General features: G+C 53.2%; 1 protein-coding gene and 1 non-coding gene across 2 annotated transcripts in view; both read left to right on the forward strand.

The window, feature by feature from the left end:
• SHB (SH2 domain containing adaptor protein B) overlaps positions 1-23997 on the forward strand; it is a 147079-nt gene that overhangs the window by 108063 nt on the left and 15019 nt on the right. The window contains exons 4-5 of the mRNA XM_023203137.2: positions 3385-3556; positions 11001-11120. Of these exons, the coding sequence (XP_023058905.1) occupies positions 3385-3556; positions 11001-11120 (292 nt within the window). The remainder of the gene's footprint in view (positions 1-3384; positions 3557-11000; positions 11121-23997) is intronic.
• LOC111536858 lies at positions 23221-23282 on the forward strand. The gene has a single exon (XR_002729837.1). It is a non-coding gene; the product is annotated as a U7 small nuclear RNA (small nuclear RNA).

Consider the following 23997-nt stretch of genomic DNA (forward strand, 5'->3'; position numbering starts at 1 on the left):
TGACTTACAATTCATCTGGTCCCTCGGTCTCCTGAGCCTGTGGCAAAACTAAGCCTAGAACCTCACTTGCCGCTAAGTCCCCTTCCTATGCCAGGCCACTCCGCTGCCCTTTGACACTGGCAGCCCCATGGGCCAGGATGCCTGCTGAGTTGTATCCTCTCTATTCCTAACAACCAGAAAATTAGCAGCAGGGAGGCATCGTGGAGAAGTACAGGCTGGTCCCATGTTCCCTGACCATATCCCCTTCTGTGCCCATCCCAGTGGGGATATCACCCTCCCCCAAGCCAGAAATCTGGGCATCACACAGCAGTCATCCCAGAGTCACTCCCACAAGTAGTCAAGCTCCTACATCCCTGCTGTCATTGAGGGGGTCAGCCTCCATCACCTTTTCCTGACTGGTCTTCTCGTCTTCAGGATTGACCCGAAACCCACCCTCCATCAGCACTCAGAGAGGTCTCTAAAGTCCGTTCCCTGATTATCCCCATCCATAAGTTCAAGTCCAAGCTCTTTAGAAAGGGTCTCCGTGATGACGTGGCCCCAGTTTGTCTATCCATCCCCAGTGCTCTCCCCTGCCCAAGGTCACCCATGGAGGGCTCTGCAAAGTAGGGGCTCGGGTAAGAACCTGCTTCACCTCTTTCCTTCTCCCAGCCTCCTGTCCAAGACTGTATGTCCCATGATTTGTTGCCATGAGGGTGCTGTCATTCAGCCGGAACCCCAGTGGGTTCCAGGCTACTGGAAGGCCAGGGAGGGGTAGATGCTGGTGGTGATGTGTGTGCTAGGGCCTCAGCTCCAGGTTTTAGCCCACCACCACAAAAGCCCCCTTATCAGCTGATGGGAAAGGGCCTTCTCACTCTCTAGCCCCAGGACCTGTCCCCTGGGAAGGCCTTGAAGTCATTGCTGTCTGTGTGTAGTTGGACACAGGACGGAACTGCGGCCAGAAGGAAGGTCAGGAACCCCCAGCGAGTCCTCACTCTGCCCCCTCTCCACGCCACCAACCCTGGCATCACGGAGCTGTAGGTGTCTCTAAGGCGTGGCCTCCATGCTGCTTTCCTGGAAGCTTAATTAGGGCCTTTGGTGAGTCTTCCTCTCGTGGGTAAGGCCAGCCCATCCTTCCAGTGCGTAGGTAAACAGCCTGTGGTCACCCGTAGTCCTCCTCCTCTCACGCTGCACTTTGCATGCACAGGCAAGTCCTGCCATCTCTGCCTGCAGAATGTGGCCGGATTTGACCACTGGCGGGCACTGCCTCACTGCCCTCCTGTGTGCTCTCTGTCCCTCTAATTAGCCACCTGTACTTTTTAGAGCAGTTTTAGGTGCACAGCAAAATCAGACAGAGTCCAGAGTGTTCCCACATACCCCTTGCCTCCATCTCTTTTGAGCACAGCAATCATGTCAGGAAGCACCCGGTCAGAACGGCTCTCCACGTCTCTCAGAACAAAGCCAGAGTCCTTCCTAAGACCTAGAAGCCCGGCTTCCTTCCCAGCTCCCTTCCAGTCACTCTGGGTCATTTTGTGTCTCACTCTAGGCACAGTCCCACCCCAAGGCCCCTGACTTGCTCTTCCTTCTGCCTGGAGTGTCCTTCCTACAGATGTTCCTCCCTCCCTTCAGGTATTTATTCAGATGTCACCTTTGGAGAGGGCTTTCCTGCCCTGCTGTATTTTTCTCAGTGGCACTTGTCACCAGCCGTTGATATGCAGATTGATTTATTGCCTGTCTCTCCTCACGAGGCCCCTGCGCTCCATAAGGCAGGGATCCTTGTCTGTTGCGCCTACCGCTATGTTCCTGGCCTTGAACTGTGCCTAGTACATGTGGATGAGTGGTGAGGAGCGTCATCACAGGTGGACTACCTGCCGGTGTCACTGCTGGGTAGCAGGCTGACCACACGCTCGGCACAGTCCTGAAAGTGGGTGGGTCCGGTGTCTCTGGAGCCTTCTGTTGGCAAGAGCCTCCCTTCCCACTGTTTTCCAAAGTGGTTAATGGAGAAAGAGTGTCTTAGAGGGACAGAAATGCCCCATAGTCCCTGATAGGGAAGATGGTTCAGTGGCTGAGATGTAGAACAGGTTCATCACACTCCTCGCTTTCAGCAGACAGCACGTTTCCCTGCTGGCACTGAGGTTTCTCCAGGTCCTCCTGTGAGCATGGGGGTTGATTGCTGTGTGTCTGGCCGGGCTTGGAGGATAGCTTGCCACAATCATGCTTGCTGATTAGGGGAGAGGTTTATGCCTTTGTGTGGCACAGCCAGGGACATGTTTGTGGGCCTGCAGCTGGCCTCAGCTTCAGGAATCTTCTGCAGGCTCTGGCCTCGTTTCTTAGGCACCCTCTGTGTGTCAGGTCCTGGAGTATCCTCCCTTCTGACCTTCACAGCAGCCTGGTGAGACAAGAAACAGGGACTCGAAGAGGTTCAGTAGCGTACCCGAGGCTTGCAGCTAATCACTGACAGGCTTAGGAGAGGAACTCAGGTTGGTTCAGTTGCTTCTGTGAGGTGCCTAGTACTGTGTGTGCATTGAGCCGACACGGTAAGTGTGATTTATAATAACAGCACAGACTGTGTTCCAGGCACACTGCTAAGATTTATAGGTGTGTCACCTGCTTTAATCCCCATGAGATGGGTGCTGTCATTATCCCTGTTTTTCAGAGAAGGAAACAGGCCCATCTGGATAACTGGCAAGGTGGACTGCTGGTCTCCAGGAACCCTCTGGCAACTCCAGGTTTAGCTCAGTGCTTTCTGTTCTTTGTGGTGTCTCCAGGGTATTCCTCAAGGAGCATCCTCCCCCAGCCTCTGGGAGTGAACGATGCTCCCACAGGCCCAGGGCAGGGAGAAGAGCATGTGGATGGCCCTTCCTGTGCTTTAGGCACTGCTCCAGCCTCACCTGGGTGCTGGATCCTGGACCCATAGGGGATCTGAATACGGGGATGTAGCATGACCCCCAAGTGGCACTCTGTAGGAGTATCCCAGGGAAAGGGACAGATGTGGCCAGTATGGCCTGAGGTGGGATGAGAGGAGCCACTTGGAGGCAGATTTTTGGCCCAATACAAGAAACAGCCTTTTCCCCTGAGAACTGTCCTGAGGACAGAGCTCCCCCAAGGCAGTGCCATGCCCCACTGCTGGAGGCTGCAGAGAGGTTCCTGGTGGGGTAAGGCTGAGCTCAGTGGCCTCTGGAGGCTCAACTAGCCCCTCACGTGCCCCATTAGGCTGTGACCACGTGGGTGTCCTGTCTTAGGAAGCCAAAATCTTTTGTACCATGTTATTTCTTTGCTTGAAACCCTTCCTCCTGCAAGTTGTAAAGTGCCAAATAGAGCAACTGAACGTTACCCTTCTGTGCATCACAGTAGCTCCCTGGGCTGAGCTCTGCTAACCCTGCACTTTCTCTCTCTCCCTCCCCACAGCACAGTTTAATGGCAACGAGAAGCGGCAGTCATCCCCCTCGCCTTCGCGGGACCGGCGGCGCCAGCTTCGTGCCCCTGGAGGGGGCTTTAAGCCTATCAAACATGGGAGCCCCGAGTTCTGTGGGATCCTAGGAGAAAGGGTGGATCCTACTGTTCCCCTGGAGAAGCAAATGTAAGTTCTGAGGGAGCAAAGCCCTACCTCACCTCCCAGTTCACCTAGTTTTTGCCCTCTCTTTCATGTCATCTTCTGTCGCCGGGACTGGAGTGCAGTGGCCGGATCTCAGCTCACTGCAAGCTCCGCCTCCCGGGTTTACGCCATTCTCGTGCCTCAGCCTCCCGAGTAGCTGAGACTACAGGCGCCCGCCACCTCGCCCAGCTAGTTTTTGTATTTTTAGTAGAGGCGGGGTTTCACCGTGTTAGCCAGGATGGTCTCGATCTCCTGACCTCGTGATCTGCCCGTCTCAGCCTCCCAAAGTGCTGGGATTACAGGCTTGAGCCACCGCGCCCGGCTTCATGTCATCTTCTTTTAAAAATCCATAGATTGGGCCAGGTGTGGTGGCTCACACCTGTAATCCCAGCACTTTGGGAGGCCGAGGTGGCTGGATCACTTGCCTCGGAGTTCAAGACCAGCCTGGTCAACATAGTGAGACCCTGTCTCTACAAGAAAAACGAAAAAAAAAAAATACAAAAATTAGCGAGGTATGATGGCATGCACCTGTAGTTCCAGCTAGTTGGGAGGCTGAGGCAGGAGATTCAGTTGAGGCCAGGAGGTTGAGGCTGTGGTGAGCTGTGATCACACTACTGCAATTGAGCCTGGGCCACAGAGTGAGACCCTGTCTCAAAAAAAATAAATAAATTCCCAAACTGAGACATGCTAGAACTCCAGGGGCCTTCTAGTCTGCCCCTGCCTCCTCGTCTGTGTACACATGGGCAGGCTGAGGCTCTTGGAAGGTCGAGGCTCCCACCCAGCCAGTGGTAGGCCCAGGATTAAAACACATACCTCCTGGCTGCTAGCCCTGAACTTATGCTCTCCACACTATGTGGCCACCCTTACTTTCAATGGCAGGAGGGACAGCAAAAAAGAGTCTACAGGGTTCACTCCTCCATTTTACATCCTAGTTTCTCATTTCATCATGCAGCAAATAAATTCTTGGAAGAACTAAATATAAACTAAATCCTTTCCCCTAAGTGTAAAACTACATGTAAATTAGATTTATTTTCTAGCTACAGTCGTGTTCTTGCTCCATGTCTGCTTGATACTGTTAGAGTTGGGCAAGGCCTTTCCACTCTTGAGATTTCCACTTTTCTCAGCCCCTTTGCCCAGAGGTTTCTCACCTTCAGTCAGTGGCCAAGTCCCATCTATGCTGCCCCCAAGGTCCGACATCCTTTTCTGTCTTTGCTGCCCCCAGCACTGTGCAGGGCCCAGCCCTCTATTGCCCCTCCCCTCGGCCATGGTTATTATCTCGTTGCTCTGCCAAATCATCCCTGGGTGCAGGTTCCTGCTCTGTTCTGAAACCTTCAGTGGCTCCACATTACCCCCAGGATAAAGTCCCACCTCCCTAGCCTGCCATTCATTCTGTGAATTGTCCCCAAACTGTGTTTTCAGTTTCTAACTGTGCCTCATACCTGGATTAGAATGAGCTTCTCCAGGAACTTGACAAAGCAGGTGCAGGACTTGCGCTGGTGTCCTCAGGTGTCTTGTCTGCTTAAACAAGAAAATGTGCAATAAAGGGTTGTCAGCCCATTGCCTAGATGAGAACATCAGGGCCCAGAGTGGTGCAGAGCCTTGGCAAGGACTCATGGCTCAGAGTGCCCCCAACCTCGTGACCCAGTCCCTGCCCTCTCCCCTCCTCTGTCCTCCACTGACTCTTTGCTCTTCTCACCCTTTGAGTAGGCACACATAAGGCCTCGAGACTCACACCATGCACGGTTCGTGAGCCCTCCCTGGTGTGTGTTATGTACTGTATTTGTCTTGGCCCGGCCAGCAGGGCATCCCCTCACAGGAAATTCTCACTCGGTGAGCAGGATGCAGGGTTTTCCGAATGACGTCATATGCCGCCCTTTTAAGCAAGTGCTGTCACCTCTGGAGGCTTCTGCCACCTTTGTGAGTGCTCTACTCCTGCGGTACAGGGCGCATGGGTGGGGTTGGGGGCTGCTCCTAGCCGGTGCTGTGAATCATGTCTCACAGCTGTGCAGATCATCTGGCAGGTTTTGCTTATTTCTGATCAAACCATGTACTTTTAATCAACAAACTGTGACCCACAGATGTTCGGCGTGCGTCCTGACCAGCAGTGGCCAGGTCTGCCTGGGTTAGTCTGGGCCCAGCCTGCCCTCTCCCATCCCCGGACTCAGCCTTCATCACAAGGCAGGGGGAGTTGGGCTGCCTTTCCTTTCCCATTCCCGCTTGATGGGGCCCCCATCCAAGTCCAGAGTCATGACTGGCTTTTCCTCCCCCATCGTCTCATCTCTCCACGATTAACTCTCCAAGATGAGTCAGAAGTCCTGACTCATCACCCACGGGGTGTGCTTGAGGTAAAATCCCACTTTGGATAGAGCCTGATGACCCCACCAAAGAGGATCACCTCATCCCCCGCTGGACTGATGCTGCTCTAGAGTTCAGGAGGCGCCTTCCGGTCTGAACCTCTCCTCCACCCTAGCACAGAGGGAGTAGGAGGGGAGACTGAGGCACTGGGGGTATGCCCCAGGTCACACGGGGTGGCTGTGGATGGGCAGGCACACATCTGCCTAGGTGCCCATACCGCCTGCCTCGCCTCCTGGGACAGCAGAAAGGCTGCTCCAGTGCTCAGGGTCTGTCCCCACTCCTCCTGGAGGCAGCCCCACACACACCCCTCTTCCTTCCTCCATCATTACCATCAGTATATAAACATGTCCCAGTAACAAACTTTGCCAACATAAGTAAAAAAAAAACAAAAAAACAAAAAAACAAAACTTGACCCAACATTCCTCTCTAGGTACTGCCCCTGCTGAGAACAGAAACTCCATGAGGGCAGGAACTTGTCTAAGTCACCACTGCATCCCCTGTGCTCAGAACAGTGCCCAGCACGTAACAGGTGTTGAATAAATAGCTGTTGCATGAATGAACAGTATCCAAAGAGCTGCCAGCACTTCTCCCCTCTCTGTCACCTCCCCTTCTCTCTCACCCACTACAACAGCCTGGGTCCCCAGACGACCCCCTCTGTCCTCCGTGGCAGTCACCACAGTTGACCACTCTCCTTCTGGGCCTCTGGGCCTCTGGGCCTGGTGCTTCTCCTGCCTCCATGGCCACTCTTCCATCTCCTCTGCTGGCTCCTTGCCTCTTCTTGACCTGAAGGTCCGACTTTCCAGGGCTCAGTCTCTTAACTACGTGCTCTCCCTGGGTTGTCTCTCCCAGGATCCTGGTGGTGACTCACAGATGCATAGCACCAGCCCACACCTCTCCCAGAGCTCCTGACTCCTACGTCCAGTTGCTTCCTGGCATCTCCATTTGGCTGACAAGTGGGCATCTCAAACTTAACGTGTTCAAAACTGGGCTCCTGATCTTCTCCTCAAAACTTGCTCCTCCCTAGCTTCCATACCTCCATAAACGGTGTCACATCTAACTAGGTGTGGCTCAAGCCACAAACCCGGCATCATCTTAATTCCTTTTTTTGCCAGACACCAGCATCTGCACCAGCATTTGCTTTACCAAATTCTGCCAGTGTTGCCTCCAAAGGACAACCAGAATCCATCATTCCTCCACCTCCGCAGCCACCTGCCATGTGAACTACTGCACTAGCATCCTGACTTGTCTTCTCTGACCCCTCCTCAGGCCAACCTGACTGACTGTCTGTAAGATTTCCCAGGGCAAATAACATCACTTAAAACTCTTACTGCTGAGGATGAAATCACACTTCTCCTCTTGGGCACAAGAACTGGGCCCACCTCCTGCCCGCTGCTGACAGTGCCTGGGCCGTTCTTGCCGCCTTTCTGCTGTGTGAGCACCAAGCGCATTCCTACCTCAGGACTTTTGCACTTGCTGCCTTTTTTGCAGAGAAGATGTTTTCTTTAGCTCTTCACGATTGGCTCCTTCTCATGTTCTCAGGCCACATGTCATCTCCTCAGGGGCCTCCCCTGTCCATTCATTTCTAAGCAGGCATCTCACCCAACCCCAGTCACTGCCTTATCGTAACCCCAGGATGCCTGCATAGCCCTCGTCACTATCTGGAATTGTTTCCTGTGTCTCTGTTGACTCTCTCTCTCCCTCCGTCAGCCCCATGAGATCAAGGATATAGTGAGTGGTGAGTAAATACTGTATGAGCTCATGGGTATTGGCTGGGGTGAGGGACGAAAGTTGAGTCTCCCTAATTCCCCTGGTTCTGACCTGACTGGCCAACCGCATGAGGTCCAGCCCATCCCTGAGATGACCTCCTGCCTGGATTATCTTTCCAGGTGAAGCAAGGCCTATGTGGGCCCAACAGTTGGCCATAGCCCCCCACAGGATCGCCCAGCCCAGCCTGACTCCTGGTCTCCAGCCTCCTGCTGACAGGCTGGCCAGTGCCGGCCTGGCCCCCAGATCCAGCACCCTCTGCTCCTTCTCTCCTTTGTTCCTCAGCCCCTTGTCCCCTGCCCTTGCCTCTGTGTGGAGCGGTCAGGGAAGGGACTAGTAGCTTATCGTGTTAACCACCCGGATTCCCCTTAACAAGAATCCAGAGGCCATGCCCCCCGTCAGAGCAGGGCTTGCTCCTGAGCTTAGGGAGGGTGGATGGCAGGCAGCACCTCCCCAGGGACCACTTCTAGGCCTTTCCCTGAGGACGGCTCAGCTTCAAATGGCTGGGACTTGTTTTTCTAATAAAACGTTTTTGTCCGTTCACTGAGGGTGTGTTACACAGTGAAATCTCCCAGAGGACAGCCTTCCCAAACCTGTTAACTCTTACTTCCAAAGTCAGTGCTGTCTTTGTTTCTCCTGATTACAGCCATGTAGCCTTTCTAAAGCATAACATGGGCCTTCATGTCTCGGGAAATGTTTTACTTGTGGTGTTTTAATTGTGGCAACCCATGCATCCCCCAACTTCACGTTCCTCTTTACATATTTCTCTGTACCTTTAGAAAGAACGGGGTCTGTGGTCTGCATGCTCTTCCTGCCTTCTCCCCTGGAAGGTCTGTCCTCCGGATGTCCAGCTTGGTGGCCACCGCCTGGACCATCCACCGCTTGGCCACATTCCCACTGGACAAGGACACTCACATTTACTCTCCAGTCCTTGACTTTAAAGTTGATTTTCTCTCTTAGGGTTTTAATTTTGCTGTGGCCACTGCTACTAACTGTTGAGCTCTGCCTTGTGAGTGGGGGGAATTGCACGGGGATGGGCGATGTGGGTTTTTCTCTGAGGAGAATGTCAGTGCTGGAACTCTCAGGGGCACGGTTTGCAGGACACTCTGAGACAGGCACCGGGAGGCAGCATCCCCACTTGCACCTGGAAATGTAAAATGCAGCCTCTGGATGGACAGGGGCCTGCAACCATTGTAGATGGGGATGTCACCACGTGGTCTGCGAGGGCAGTCTCTTTCTACTAATGCTGCAGCTGCCATCAGTTAAGACTCGTCCCACATCAGGCTCTACGTTAGCCCTTCCTGTGGGGCCACTTGTTACATTCTCACAACCCAAGAGAGGTTGGCATGATCCTCCCATAATAGAAGCCACCTGGTCAGCGGCTTGCCTGGCCAGTGGGCAGCAGAGCCACCATTTGGAGCAGCATCCATGTCTCTGTGGACAAAGCACACTCCAGTCATGGTACTGCTCAGTGCCTCTGCTTCTCATAGCTGAGTCTCACCCCCTCCACTGCCCCACAGAGACCATCATGTAAACAGGAATGTATTTTGAGTGTGTCCACTCATGGGCAATGAGGATCTTTATTCTTGCCCTGCAATTTTACCATCAGTTCTTCCAGCCGTGAAAATCAGTGAGCCAGGCATGGTGGTGCGTGCCTATAGTCCCACTACTTGGGAGGCCGAAGCAGGGGGATCCTTTGAGCTCAGGAGTTTAAGGCTGCAGTGAGCCATGATCACACCACTGCACGTCAGTCAGGGCAACAGAGTGAAAACCTGTCTCTAAAAACAAAAAAAAAAGGAAACACACACACAAAAGGAACATCAGGCCAGATGCAATGGCTCACTCCTGTAATCCTGGCACTTTGGGAGGTGAGGTGGGAGGGTCACTTGAGCTCAGGAATTCGAGATTAGCCTGGGCAACATAGTAAGACCCTGTCTCTAGAAAAGATTTTAAAATAGCCAGGTGTGGTGGCACGCACCTATAGTCCCAGCTACTCTGGAGGCTGAGACGGGAGGATTGCTTGAGCCCTGGAGTTTGAGAGAGCAGTGAACTATGATCGCACCACGGCACTCCAGCCTGGGTGACAGGGTGAGACCCTGTCTCATAAGAAAGAAAGAAAATTATTGCGCCCATTTCCTCCTCTGATGGGAGATGGAGGATGAGTCGGGCCCTCTGCATGGCACTCCTCTCCTCAGATTCTGCCACCTGCCCTCCTCTGGCATGTTGGGTGTCTGGGAGCAGTAATGCTGGGATTCCCACATGCCCAAGTGGTGCTAGAGCCATCTGGCAGGAGCACGGACAACTACGTCACTGCCCACCATCCATGTCTCTGCACACATCCCTGAGTCAGAGCGTGGCCCTCCTGTCAGCACCCTCTGATGGTTTCCATGTTGCTCAAACAGAGAAAAGCCCCTGCTGCAGCCCTATTTCCAGACCTCTTGCCAACCCTTTCCCCTTGTTGCCTCTGTCTATCCAGGCTGGCCCCTGGCTCTTTCCAGAGCACTCTAGGCAGTTTTCTGCCTTGGCCTTCGCTGCTGATTTGTCTACCAAGAGAGCTCCTCTCTGGCTTCCCTCCTCCCCTCCTGCAGGTCTACACTGAAATGTCACTTTGTCACTTTTTTTCTTTCTTCTTTTTTTTTCTTTTCTTTTCTTTTTTTTTTTTTTTTTTGAGACGAGTCTTGCTCTGTCTTCCAGGCTGGAGTGCAGCGGTGCAATCTCAACTCACTGCAACCTCTGCCTCCCGGGTTCAAGTGATTCTCCAGGCTCAGCCTCCTAAGTAACTGGGATTACAGGCGCCCACCACCAAGCCCGGCTAATTTTTGTATTTTTAGTAGAGATGGGGTTTCGCCATGTTAGCCAGGCTGGTTTTGAACTCCTGACCTCAGGTGATCCACCCGCCTCGGCCTCCCAAAGTGCTGGGATTACAGGCATGAGCCACCGCACCTTGAAAAGGCTTCCCTGGCCACCCTGCCTGAAATAGTCCCCCACTAGCCCCCAGCCACAGGACCCTATGCCACTTCATCTCCATGGTGCCTGTCCTCACACTGTGTGCTCTGTGATGACTTGAATGTCTGTGGCCTGACTCCCTGCACCAGAGCATAAGCTTCCCGTGAAAAGAGACTGGGTTTTGTTTGCTGTGCTCTCCCCAGGACCCGGCAGCAGCAGGTGGGCAGTGGATACCCATGGAATGAACCAGGGCATGCCTGCTTGTGTAGGGAGGCTCCCTGTGGGTGCTGAGCCTCCCAAGGCAGGTTAGGGCCATGGGAATCCCATCGTGCTGGGCTCTGACTGCTCTCTGCCCTTTCCACAGATGGTATCATGGAGCCATCAGCAGAGGAGATGCTGAGAACCTGCTGCGACTCTGCAAGGAGTGTAGCTACCTTGTGCGGAACAGCCAGACCAGCAAGCATGACTACTCCCTCTCCCTGAGGTGAGTGCCGCCCCGAGCACCCCCAGCCCTCGGCAGCCTCTGCGAGCATGGTTGGCCACTGTGCCTGTGGCGGAAAGACCCGCCAGTGTCCCCTGGGAAACTTGCCAGCACATGTTATTTCAAGCCTGGGTTTTTCAATTTGATCCTATTCTCCTGGGATGCAGAGGAGTTTTTATGTTTGCCGTTGCTGCCCTCCCAGAAGACGAGGGGCCTTTTCCTAGGATTTTATATTAACTATCCGAGAATAGCTTTCACATCTGCTGTGAGCCGGGGTGGTACGAAGCTCCTAGCATGCCTCATCCCCCTCTCTGAGCCCACGACGGTCCTTTGATTTCTTTGAGGAACATATTGTCCCCAGTTTGCAGATGAGTAAACAGGCTCACGGAGGGGGGTGTGACTGGCCCAAGTGGCTGGGCCAAGACTTGTGACCAGCCCGTAACTCTCTGCCACTGTGAGCATGACCCTTTCCTAGTCCTCTGGCTTGCAGTTTGGGTGGGCCTGAGTTTGGGTTCGCACAAAGTCTAGGAGGAGTGCTGGGAAGAGCTGGTGTTACTGCCTGTCGCAGCTTTGGAAACTCTCAGGTCTTTCTGATCTGTGAGGCTTTTCCGTCAGGCTGGGCAGGCCCAAAAATAAGAAAAGGGTGTTTTAGGTGGGTGCTATAGCTGGACGGGACCCAAAAGAATGTCTAACCCATTTTGCAGAAAAACTGAGGCCCAGAGAAAGGACAGATTTGCCAAGGACACATAGAGAGCTGGTGACATAATTGGGGTGTAAACCCAGGCTCTTCAGCCAGCACAGACCCACAGACCCCCCAGAAGCAGTGAAGCCCTCTGCCTGGCATCCTCTCTGTCCCAGTTACCGCTGTTAGAGGCCATGGGAGGGAGAGCAGGTCTGCGGGGACATGGCTGTCAGGAGAGCCCACACACATGCCGGCTGTGTAGACAGAGGCTTCAGTAAAACCAAGGAAGATGAAACTGGCCTGTGTTCTCTGCTGATGACTGACTCCTCCCCCCGCATCTTCTGGGCTTTGCCCTGAGAGGGACAATGACAAACTGCAGAGTCAGGAGGGCGGCAGGCACGGGCAGAGGCGGGCAGGGCATGGCACACAGGCTCTGGGAGTCCACCTAGAGAAGAGAGAGCATGTGGACACGGGGCGGGGACCATGTGTCTCTCAAGGACTGTCGGGGCAGAGGGAACCAATGAGCAGATTAGGGACTTCTGGGCAGATGATGGATAGACAGATTCCAGCTCTGCAAGAGGAAAAATTTCCTAACAGCCAGAGAAGATCAAGAATTAGAGCTACCCAAGTGGCCTCAAGGTAGTGAGCCTGTCATCACTGGGGGAATAAGACCAAAGGCTGGACCACCGCCTAACCAGAGAAGATGCAGAGGGAACTTCTAGCCAGCGGGTAGGGCACTCCACACAAACAAGAAATAGGTACTTTGCTCTTCTCCAGGCTGCTGATGCCTGCGTAATTCATTGTCTCCCATCAGACCTGATGATTGAAAGAATCGGATTGGTTATGGCAGCCAAAGAAAGTTCAATGTGCTAAACTGCCTCTGGGGCTGGGCAGGAAGTGGCCAAAACCGGAGGAACGGAATTGGACTGAGGAGAGGGCAGTGGCAGGGGAGTGTGCATGTCACCAGGCGTGCTGATGGTGCCATCGAGGTGAGTGGCACTCTTCTGGGCTGTGAGAGGTAAAGGAAGCAGGTGGCATCAGCGACAGGACTCAGTGTCACCGGCCTTCCCTGCGTACTGGGCTTCCTCAGTGCTCCAGGGACCCTCTGGGGCACTGGTCATTTGGGGTTGTTACTCTGTCTCCCTCCTCATGTGTCTCTGAGTTCCTCAGTGAACCTCATTCCTCCTGGAATCCCGTGGCTGGGGGCCTGGCTTGGAGGGGACTCCACGAAAGGATCAGGGAGAACTGGACAGAGCACTCTGTGCCCAGCCTGGCCATTCATCCTGGAGGGCCAGAGCCCCGTCAGCTGCTCCAGCTTCATGTTCATCCAGGCAGAGGTGAGGAAGTGCTGAGCCCCTGAACTGAGGGCCTGCCTGGCTGGCACTGGGGCCCTGTGGTGACTCCATTGCAGACCTGCCTTCAAGGGAACAGCAGCCTATTGAGTACCCAGGATATGCCAGGGCTGAGGTCCCAACCAGGGAGCACACAAGGAACCTAGACCCAGTGGCAGAAGTAATAGCACCAGCTGTCTCCTGCAGAATTCTCAATCCTCTATGCAGTGCACCCTCAGTTGTAAAAGCAGGCCCAGATGCCAGCTCACAGCGGGGCCCAGAGGGCCGGGAGCATCGTTTCCCCTCCTCACTGGGGTGTGCCATTCCCTAGAGGTAGGACCACCCTTGACGACACGTTGATTCTACCCTCACAGCGTAGGCATGTAGTCCCAAGGGCCCGGCTGCGTTTGGTGGGGAAGGCAGGGGACGGGCCTCATGCCTGGCTTCCTGCACTCACTGGCCTTATGGCCTTGGCCATCTGTGTACTGGGTATGGCAATGAGCTACTGACAGACAGCATCCCCAGCCCAGCCAGCGCCGTGTCAGTGTTATCTAGTGTGATTCCCATTACCCTGCCCCTGCTTCCTGGGGTCAGCCCTGCGGTTTGATTGAAGTCCATTTTTAAGAGCCACAGGAAGGACCCATTGTCCAGAATTCTGGATGGGAGTCCTGTCCTGCCACTTGCTGCTCCCTGTGTGACCCTGGGGTAAGTTTCTTGCCCTACATCTGTCCTGTGGGGAGTTGGGCTTTGATGGGCTCTAAGGCCACCTCCACCAATGACATCAGGGATTCTCTAACTCTCCCCATGTCCCCATCTGTGGGCTGGACCACCTGCACCTCCCAGGTGAGGGGAGGAGGTGGAGGGAAACTGGGAAGGCAGCCCAGCAGCCTCTACCATCAGACTCTGTGTTTGCCTTCCTGCACCCATCCCGTGGACCTCATTATCAGGAACTGTCATTTGGGTGACTGATCTGCACCCAAAGGAGCTAGAGGTGAGAGTCTAGTTTTGCATGCAGATCTAGAGGCATTAGATCACCACCTCCAAAGACCAGGGGTGTTCTCACCTGCCCAGCTTTCCCCTGAAGAATGCCAGAACTGGGGAGGTGGGCTGGGCTAGGCCTTCTATGGCCGAGCCAGGTAACCCACTCAGGGGAGATGAACTTGCTTCCCAGAGGAGCCCCAGCTCCCGATGACCAGTCCCACTGCTGGCTGGGGAGCAATATCCTGGAAAGAATCACCTCAACCACAAGGGGAACTGTCCTGGTACTGCATGTGCTGGCTGCCTGGAGCAGGCACCATCGTTGTCAGCCACCAAGTGAGGGGCCTGTTCAGATACTCACGGCCTGCCTGGCAGGGGTGGGTGGGGAATGGCATTCCTGACACTGTCAGGAGCTTGGTGCAAATTGACATTGGAATTCCAGCTATGCTGGTTATCCACCTCTGGCCATTTTCATGTGAGCTTGTCCTGCCCTGAGGGTGTTCTAGGGTGAAGAAAGCATCTGGGGGAGTTCAGCCTCAGAGGACACCCCGTCCACCCTTCCCTCAGCAGATATTTTCAGAAACCTCTGTACCAGCCACTGGGCTGGGCCTCAGAGAGAGTCCAGAGGTGAGAACAGTCAGGCCCAGCCTCCAGGGGCTCAGCCTGGCCAGGCCAACGTGTGTCTTGTTGTACCCAGGTCTGCACAGGGGATCTTGGGAGCCCAGAGCTGGCGTGTGGGTGGGCAGTCCCTGCCACAGAGTCAGGAGAAGCTGCAGGGAGAAGGCTGCACATGAGCCTTCAAGAGAAGCCAGGTGTTCCCCAGACAGGGATGGCTAGCAGGGCAGCTCAAGTAGAGGGGACGGCCCAGGCAGAGACATGGAGGTGCAGGAGAGCCTTGGCGGGTCTCAGGGGCTCCCAGAAGAGTTAAGATGCAGTTCTCAGTGATAGGGCCACTGATGTGCAGGGTGCACTCACCGGGGTCCTGCTGCGAGGCATGTTCTTCTTCATCTTAGGCTGGGAGAAGCTGAATGCCTGCCAGGGTCCACAGCAGAGCCAAGACTGGAGTGGAGGCCATGGGGCTCCCAGCCATGTCCTCCCATCTCCTCCCGGCATTCCTTACACTCAGTCGAAAGGTCTTCCGATGTCAAACCTGGAAGTGTTTGAGGCCCGTTTACTCCAATCCGTTTGCTTCCTGGGTGGGGAAATTAACCCCCAGAAGGGACTCGGGGTTGATGTAAGGCTGCCTGGCTGGGAGCTGACCACTGACCACAGAGATGGTGACAGCTTCCCACTGTGGTGACCAGACAGGTCCCTCGACCAGCCCAAGCTGCCACCTGTCTGCATCCCACCCCCCAACTTTCTGCACTTGCAGTGACCCACGGTGGTGCCGGCGCACGCCTCATCACATCTCGGAGCCCCCTCCATGGCAGGGGGCCCCCACCTGTGAATCGTCTTCAGCGATTCTGCCTAATTACTCTTGAACACTTTCCTTACCCCTTCCTGCCTGCAGAACTCTCCCCCTTGGCTGCCTGCCAACTCATTGACCTGGCGCCCACCACTGGCCCCTGGGTACTCTTACTCCAGCCTCAGGGAGCAAAGGGTTGAGCTGAGAAATTGGCAAGAAAATGTCAAACTCTTAACACAGTTTCCTGTCTCTGGAAAGGCTGGCAGTGGAGGAAAGGGGTGAAAAGCCTTGAAAAAAATCTCATTAAAAGGCTCTTCAGGCACTTTGGCCTGCGAATAAGTCATCCCGAGTTCTACTTTGGTGAGTTTTTGCAAAGGAATGTGGACAAGATGAAGGAAGGACTTCAAAGACTAGGGGGCTTGTAGCCAGGGGCAGGCAGAGGGAGGCAGGGTGAGTGCTGTGGCCTCCAGTTCTGCTGGGCAGGCTCTGCCCTCATGGAGCAGGGATCCTGTGTGACCCATGGGAAAGGGGCACTGAGTGGCATCTCTGAGGCCTCTGCAGGCAGCAGCTTTAACAAGGACCCAGCCCCTGCTCGGTTGAGGTGGTGAGAGTCCCAAAGCCAGTGGGGGTAACGGCCGCATACAGTCCTCACGGAGGGACCTTTGGCTTTCTAATCCCCGAAGGCAGATTGCCCGGCCTCTTGCAAACGTGACCTAAGGAGGCGCCTCTGGGGTCTGGCCTGTTTCCATCATGCTGTGGCACTTGGTTGTTCACAGCCTCCCCGGCCCAGCCCGTGAGCTCTGCCCCGTCCAGTGTCAGTTACTGAATGAGCTGCAGCCCTGCAGGAGCTCAAAGCCTGACGAGGAAGGGAAGACACTTACAGCTATAACTCACGGAGAATGTGTTCAGGGCTGCCCAAAGTAGAAAGTACTCTTTCTGTGAAAGGTTCCAGGCTATGAAAGAGGGAAGGAACCAGGAAGGGGAATGTGAAGGATGAACAAGTCTTGGACCCATGGACAGGGGAGAAAAGGCAAGCTGCAGAGAGGGTGGGCCCAGAGACAGGGCAGTGCGGAACAACAAATGACACATTCATCTGAGCCCAAGTGAGGTGTAGCCCTGATCACCAGGTGGAGGGGTTGGGGCTTCACCTGTGAGGCAGCAGGGAGTCCTGAAGGTTTGAAGCAGGATGCAATGCTATTGTCAGGGCTGTGTTCTAGAACCATGAGTGAACTAGGGGGCCCGTGAGTACTGGTGAGGAGGGACACAGCTTCTGCCTCCCCATCCCCTCAATGATCCCCCCTTCCCCTCCACGTCCCTACACATGCCACGCGAACTGGCATAGACCGAGAGCTGGGGAGGGGCCTGTTATAGGAGTCCAGAAGGTGAACAGCACGTGGGCAGGCCTCCCAGGAGACCGAGGCAGCCCTTTTCAAGATGGAGAGGGAAAACAGGCTCTGCAGTCAGATAACTGAATCCAAGTCCCGCTTCCATCTCTTTGCCCATACCCGATGCTAGGCAAGGTACTGCACCTTCCTGAGTATCACGGGACGCTTGCCTCAGCAAGAAGTAAGGCTTGGCAGGTAAGCCCTACACACAGATGGTGCTCAGTATATACCAGTCTCTGCTTCTCCCAGCTTTTCCAGAGCCTTCAGAAATCACCGTGGAAGCAGCAGAATGGACAGAGCCCTGGGTGCGTGCGTCCAGGCTGTCCCTGCTGTACTGGGTGACTTGGGGAAGTGTCTTCTCCACTTGCATCGAAAAAATGAGGGTCTGGGGTCTGATAAATAAACTTGCTTCCAGTTTAAGGGTTCCATGACTAGACCACTTTCCTGTTAGTCCAAGGATGGCAGGAACGTCCCATCTCCTCTGAGGAGGGGAGGAGGAGCAGGACATTATCAAGAACATGCCTCCTGCCCTTCAGATTGCTTCATGACATCTATTTGTATCCGGCTTAGAGCAGCCGGGCTTGTGTTGACTGCTGGGTACTTAGTCTTCAGCCAGCAAATGCCTCCTGCAGCTCCAGAGGAGGTTGGGCGGGTGTAACAGGGCCAAGAAGAGCTGAGGGGCACTGGGAGGCGCATGGCAGTTAGGGTTGTTTTTCTTTTGTCTGTCCCTTCATTGATTAATATAGCGAACGGGAGAGTTTTCAAACAGTAGGCATGTCTGGGTCCAGGCAGGCAAGTGATTAATCTTAGTTTGTTGCTGCTGACAGCTAGGAGCAAGAAATAATAAAGGTTTGAGGAGGGCGGTGGGAGTGGGGATATGAGGAAAGGTTGCTCTCCCCTCATCTGTCAGCAGGAAGCAAGTCTCCACTTCCTTCTGCCGTCCAAGCATCCCCTTGTTGGGTTAACATCTGAGACTCCAGACACTTAGCTCCATGGTGGTTGCCTGCCCCCATGTGTGAACCACCAGGGCAGTCCCTGCAAAGCCACAGTGGGAACTCCCTGGCCATTATTGAGTTCCCTGCACAGCCCCAGAATACCTGGACTTAGTCCGTCTCTGTATTCCCCAGCCAGGCCCCTGCAGGGGTGATGAAGCCTTTTAAGAGCAGACTTCAGGGAAGGCAGGTGTGTGCAGCTCGGGTGCAGTACTGCTTGCCCCGGGCGCCCCACACTGCTCAGCTGTGGTTGCAGGAGCCCTGAGCTCCTGGCCGTGTGCCCCATGGCTCCCCCAACAGAGGGAGCTCTGCACAGCGGTGAAGACAATGGCTCTGTATCTTGGTTTAGGCTCTTGAAACCCAGCTCTGCCACATACTGAACATCTCTGAGCCTCGGTTTTCTCATCTATAAAATGGGTTTCACAGGTGTATTAATGAAGAGACAATATATGTGAAGTGCTTAGCATATGCCCCAGCATATAGTGAGTGCTCTATCAGTGGTAGCTCAAGTGTCTTTATTTTAGACCTCAGAAAGCCACAGGTTGTTGGGGAAAGAGCTCGATGTGGCCCAGTGCATTGCGAATTGTCTGGGTTCAACCTGGAAGTCTCCATCTGTGCCCATATCCACTCTCCTTTACGATGATGGGTTCTAGATTTTATGTGGCTATAGCTGGAAAGCATGCTAGAGAATCTCGCGGAGCTGGAGTCCAATCCGGGCTCCCCTCCTCCTGGATAACCTCTTTTGAACCTCTCACCTCTCTTGCACTCTGTACGTTGTCCTTTGGTGTGACCTTGGATGAGTGAGTGAACTTCTCTGACCTCCTGGTTGCTCATCAGGAGCTGGAGATGATGACCATTCAACAGGTATCCTTTTTCATTATCATGCTGCTGCGCCTCCAGCTCTCCTGCCCATCTTCCAAACTTACGGTCTGGCCTCCTCATCTCATAGGGAAGCATGTTAGCAGCCAGTCAAGGTAGCAGCTCCAGGAGTACCCTGGGCAGAAATCTTGGGGTTTAGGGAACAGAAAGAGGCTTTTTCGATTTTCTGGTCCAGTATCTTGAACAAGTGGAGATACTGAGGCCCAGAGACGGGAAGAGGCTTGCCTGCCTCTGGCTTTCCCAGCAGGCCCTGTTTGCTAGCAGCATTTGAGCCAGCCTGAGTCAGGGCAGCAGGGGTGATGGGGGAAGAGGGGGTGTGTCTCTTTGCTTTTACCACATGGAGGATTTCATGTCCTTTCAGCGCTGATGGAGGAAAAATGAACTTTCTGCTCAATTAGCGTGCTTTGTGTTTTCTCCTTCTAAAAGGTTTAAAGGAAATGCCACAATTAGAAGCCACTGCTGTAGGCAAAACAGAGATTCCCCAAACGCTCTTTGCCAGGACTAAATGAGAACAGTGAACTTTAGAATGTGCAGATGCCTTGCAGGATAAGAGAGTGCACTGTCGAGAGGACACTGTGAGGAATATTAGATGACATTTCCCTTTATTCAGAAATTACTGAGAACATGTGCCCTGCTGGTAGTAAAACATTGCCAAGGATGCCACCCTCAACATTAGACTGGCGCCTCTCCTGGACTCCAAGCGTGGTGCTTTGGTGATTCTGGTGCAATGAGAATGGGGAGTGTAGGAACAGCCCTGGGCTTATGCCCAGGAGACCTGGGTTCAAATCCTAGCTCTGCCTCTGACAAGTTACAGGATCCCAGACTAGTCACCATGATTTGCACCCTTCTTTCTGAGGGGTTCAGACAGACCCTAGTTTGAGTTCTGCCTATTCTCTGAGCCCTTTGTTTACTCTCTAACACAGCAGGTGTAAATCCTGCCACGCCACGCTCTCTGGGCTGCTGTAACGTGTGAGTGAGGTGATATGGGTCAGCATGCCCAGCATAGGGCCTGATATTTGGGAATAGCCAGCTTTCACACTGTGATAGTATGTTTGAGAAGAGTAGCAACCATTGCCATCATTTTTACAGATAAAGAAACTTGCCAGGCATGGTGGCTCACGCCTGTAATCCCAGCACTTTGGGAGGCCGAGGCAGGCGGATCACAGGGTCAGGAGATGGAGACCATCCTGGCTAACACGGTGAAACCCTGTGTCTACTATAAATACAAAAAAATTAGCCGGGCGCCTGTAGTCCCAGCTACTCTGGAGGCTGAGGCAGGAGAACGGCATGAACCTGGGAGGCGGAGTTTGCAGTGAGCCGAGATCGCGCCACTGCGCTCCAGCCTGGGCGACAGAGCGAGACTCCGTCTCAAAAAAAGAAAAAAAAAAAGAGAGAGAGAGACTGTTGTTCACATTACATCACAGTTAATGCATTAAAGAAATGAGATTGCAACACAGCTCAAGGTCTCTTTCTACCTTGTGGGGTCTCTCGGAGTAGAAACACCCCCATTCCTCTCTAGCAGGCACTGAGAAGTCCAGGCAATGGCCAACCCCGTCTCTGGACCTAAGCTGGATTTTCTGACAGCACCTGTGACCGTGAGCTCCTTGCCCAACATTTCTCAGACACATTTTCCCAGGCAGTGGTGACACAGAGAAAGCCCAGAGACCTGAAACCAGAGGGACTGGTTCTGTCTGGCTATAAGCAAACAGTGTCAGCATCCATAACCCAACTGGAGGAGTCTAGTTTCTTCTCTGGGTCCAGCCCTCAAGCAGCTGTGAAGAAAGCACAACTCATTGCTCCTACTTTACAGAAGAGGAAACAGAGGCTCAAAGGGGCTTAGAAACCTAAGGCCATGTTGTCAGGGAGGGGCAGAGGCTGACCCTGCCCAGCTCCTAGACCACTGTTCTTTCTTGACCCTTCTCAGCCATTTGCTCCAGCTAAGCTTAGAAGTTCTCCGTTTGCACCCAGGTGCTAGGCTGATGATGCTGAGACTATCTGGTAGCAAAGTAGGAGACCAAGGCCAATTCAGAGGGGCCAGTGGCAGGCGGCCTACATAGCTGGCGAGAGAGAAGTTTAGGAAGCCCTATCTGGCCCTGGGTGTGTGACAGATCAGGAGTGAAGGACTAGGGCAATGGGAGTACAAAGGAGAGGCGTATGAAGGTAGAATTGATGAGAGGGAGGAGGAGTGAGGAGTCAAGGACCACATCCAGATTTCGGAGCAGCTGGGTGGATGGTGGCATTCCCGGCTGCAATGTAGACCTGGAAAAGACCCAGGAAAACAGACTCCCCGCAGCTCAGCTTCCCCCTTCCCACTGCCGCCTAAAACCCAGAGGCAAGAGGTGCCTGCACTCATTCTACCTCACTCTGCCAGTTCACAGCCCAGTGCACCACCCCCCAACCTGGCAGTGCCAGACATGCCCGTCAATAGGCTGGGGTTCCCTCCCTGGCCTGCTGTGTTTCCCCTCTGAGCCAGGGATGCAGCATTGCCCTTTGTTTTACCGGAGCTCCTTGGTCTTCTCCAGCATCTGAGCAGCCCCGATTATATTTCCAGCCGGTTTTTAATTGTCTCATATCAGCCCACATAAATCTGCCTGTGCAGCTCCGCCACCGGGGAAGCATTCCAACTGCCCGTCCATCTCCAGGAAACCTCTTGTGCCCCAGGACAGTTGCTTTCTGAGGCACTGGGTGGTCTCTCCAAATGAGAAAAACATTTCTTTCCAATCACATTTCTAACATCTTGTTAATTTGAATTATTTAACAATATTTTTGCAAAAACCATCTGGGAATGAGTTGGTTGGCGACTTGGGAGAAAGCATACAGGGTGCTGCAGGGAAGGCCACGAGGACAGCTATAGACATCACATCTGCCATCAGTGAAAGGGTGGCTACATGGAGAGGAAGGCTGTGACCAGGAGCCCAGGGATCATAGCCTGAATCCCACCATTACCACCAGCCAGGAGGTCACCAATAAGTCACTTCCCGTCTCAGCCTCTCAGCCCTGAGGCCCAGATTTGCAATGGCAGTGGAGACTCTCGTAAACTCTGAGAGGCTGCACAGATGCAGGTGCGGTTGTTTGCAGAGTCTTTGTGCTGTAGGGGCTTATTTTACTGATAGCTGGGTAAGTGATGCAAAGGCCCCACGGGAAACATGATTGGCCCTTACCTAGAGGCATTTGGTGGGGCTTGATGCCACTAACTTCACACGGTAAAATCCCAGTGTTAAGGCAGGGCCTGACTGTTCCCCAGACCTTTGGGCAGTCAGACCGCAAAGGGAGTTGGATCATCCAGGTCAAGACCCTGGCATTCACATGGGGTCAACTGAGGCACAGAGAGGGAAGAGGACCTTCCTGAGGTCCTGTGGAAGGCTGCTGGTAGAGCCCCTAGATGTCCCAGCTCCCACCCCAGGGTTATCACCCTTTGGAGCCCCATAAGCACTGTATTTTCTTCTCTCATTTTCTCTACAGACGTCGTCAGTACTTGAGGCAGATTTATAAAATCAGATGTCAAATTTTATAGCCCTCGTCTTCGCTCCCGCAGTTCAAATGTTAGGGCTATAAAATGAGGTTTTGTTGTGTGTGCGGCACGCTAGCACGCACGCGCCCTTGCCCTCTGCTGGAGCAGAGGCCGTTCCATCCACGGGCCCGTGTCTTGCGCCTGCCCTTCTCTAGGAAGCTCCCGTGTGAGCAGCCTCCATCCTCCTTCCAGCACGAGTGTGTTCTGCCACTTTTAATAATGCTTTGCTTTTTTTTCTTTATCTTTTTAAAGATTATTTCACCCAAGAGGAATATCAGAAACAATTGGGTTTGACAAAGCCAGCTTATTACAAATGCTTTAATTAAAACCATTTTTTAATTTTAATTTTATTTTATTTTTGCCATTTCCTTTGGAAAATCCACATTCTGCTTATGGCCTCAGGCATCTTGGAGATCACCCTGCCACATTTTAAGCACAGGCTTTCAGGGCAGGGCTTATAGACAAGCCAACAGCACGGTTTTCACCACTGAGCTCTTATCGTGCCCTGGGCTGTCAGCTGGGTGAGGAGACAAAGACACATCAGACTCTAAGCTCACAGTCTAGACAAGGAGACAGGATGGTAGGGAAGTACTGTGATGGACAGAGGTGTGGCAGAGGACAGAGTGAGGGAGGAAGAAAGTAAGCCTGTCTAGGGGCATCTTGGAAGTCTTCCTGGAGGAGGGGTCAGTTGAGGAGGACTTCAGATGATAAGATTTTTGAGAGCAGAAAACTGGGGAAGTTATGGGAAAGCAACAGCAAAGTACAAGGACGTTTAGGTTGGAGATTAGAGGAAAGGCCTATGCAGTGTCCTTCCTCCCTAAGGTCCCAGCTTGGCTAGGGTGGCCGGCTGTTCAGTTGTCCCTTGGAAGTGATAGAGCCTCTCTCTGTTTTGTAAAATGTCACCCAGTTTTTGTTTCTAGGTTTAAAACTGAGGTGCATAAAATGTTATAGCTCTTCTAGAATTTGTCTAGCAGATTTTCCAGTTTTTACTAGAAAACCCCCAGGAAGAAATCTAGGTACATAAACCCTGGGACCTTGCTTTCTAAATTTGCCATCTAACATCCGATTTTGACCCTCAGGGTTGTAGTGTGAAATGATTTGTCATCTGCTAGGAACCTTTCTTGGCTGAGGGTTCCTTTGGGAACGTGTCTTTCGGTCTCAACACCCCAGAGGGCCTGGCACAGGATAGGTACTCAGGAAACATTTGGAGATGGTATTCAGGAGAAAAATAATCACAACATTCAAAATGAGCCATGATTGTAATAAAATCAGATTACAAAGTTCAGCCCAGTCGGTAACCATATGTCACATGCTTGTACGCATGTATGTGGGAAAAATATAGAAAGGCACTGTGCCGAATTGTGATTAACCAGTATCTGCGGTGATGAAATGGCAGGTTTTTACCTTCTTTTTGTTTATTTTGGATTTGTGTTTTCTGGATTTTCCACAGTGAATCTCTTCTATAATGGTGTTTTGTTTTGTTTTTTGAGACAGAGTCCCGCTCTGTCGCCCAGGCTGGAGTGCAATGGCATGATCTTGGCTCACTGCAACCTCTGCCTCCCAAGTTCAAGCAATTCTCCTGCCTCAGCCTCCAGAGCAGCTGGGATTACAGGTGTGCACCACCATGCCCAGCTAATTTTTGTTTTTTTTTTTTTTTTTGGTAGTAGAGATGGGGTTTCACCATGTTGGTCAGGCTGGTCTTGAACTCCTGACCTCA

The sequence above is a fragment of the Piliocolobus tephrosceles genome, chromosome 14 (genome assembly GCF_002776525.5).
Source record: "Piliocolobus tephrosceles isolate RC106 chromosome 14, ASM277652v3, whole genome shotgun sequence".
NCBI classification, from domain to species: domain Eukaryota; kingdom Metazoa; phylum Chordata; class Mammalia; order Primates; family Cercopithecidae; genus Piliocolobus; species Piliocolobus tephrosceles.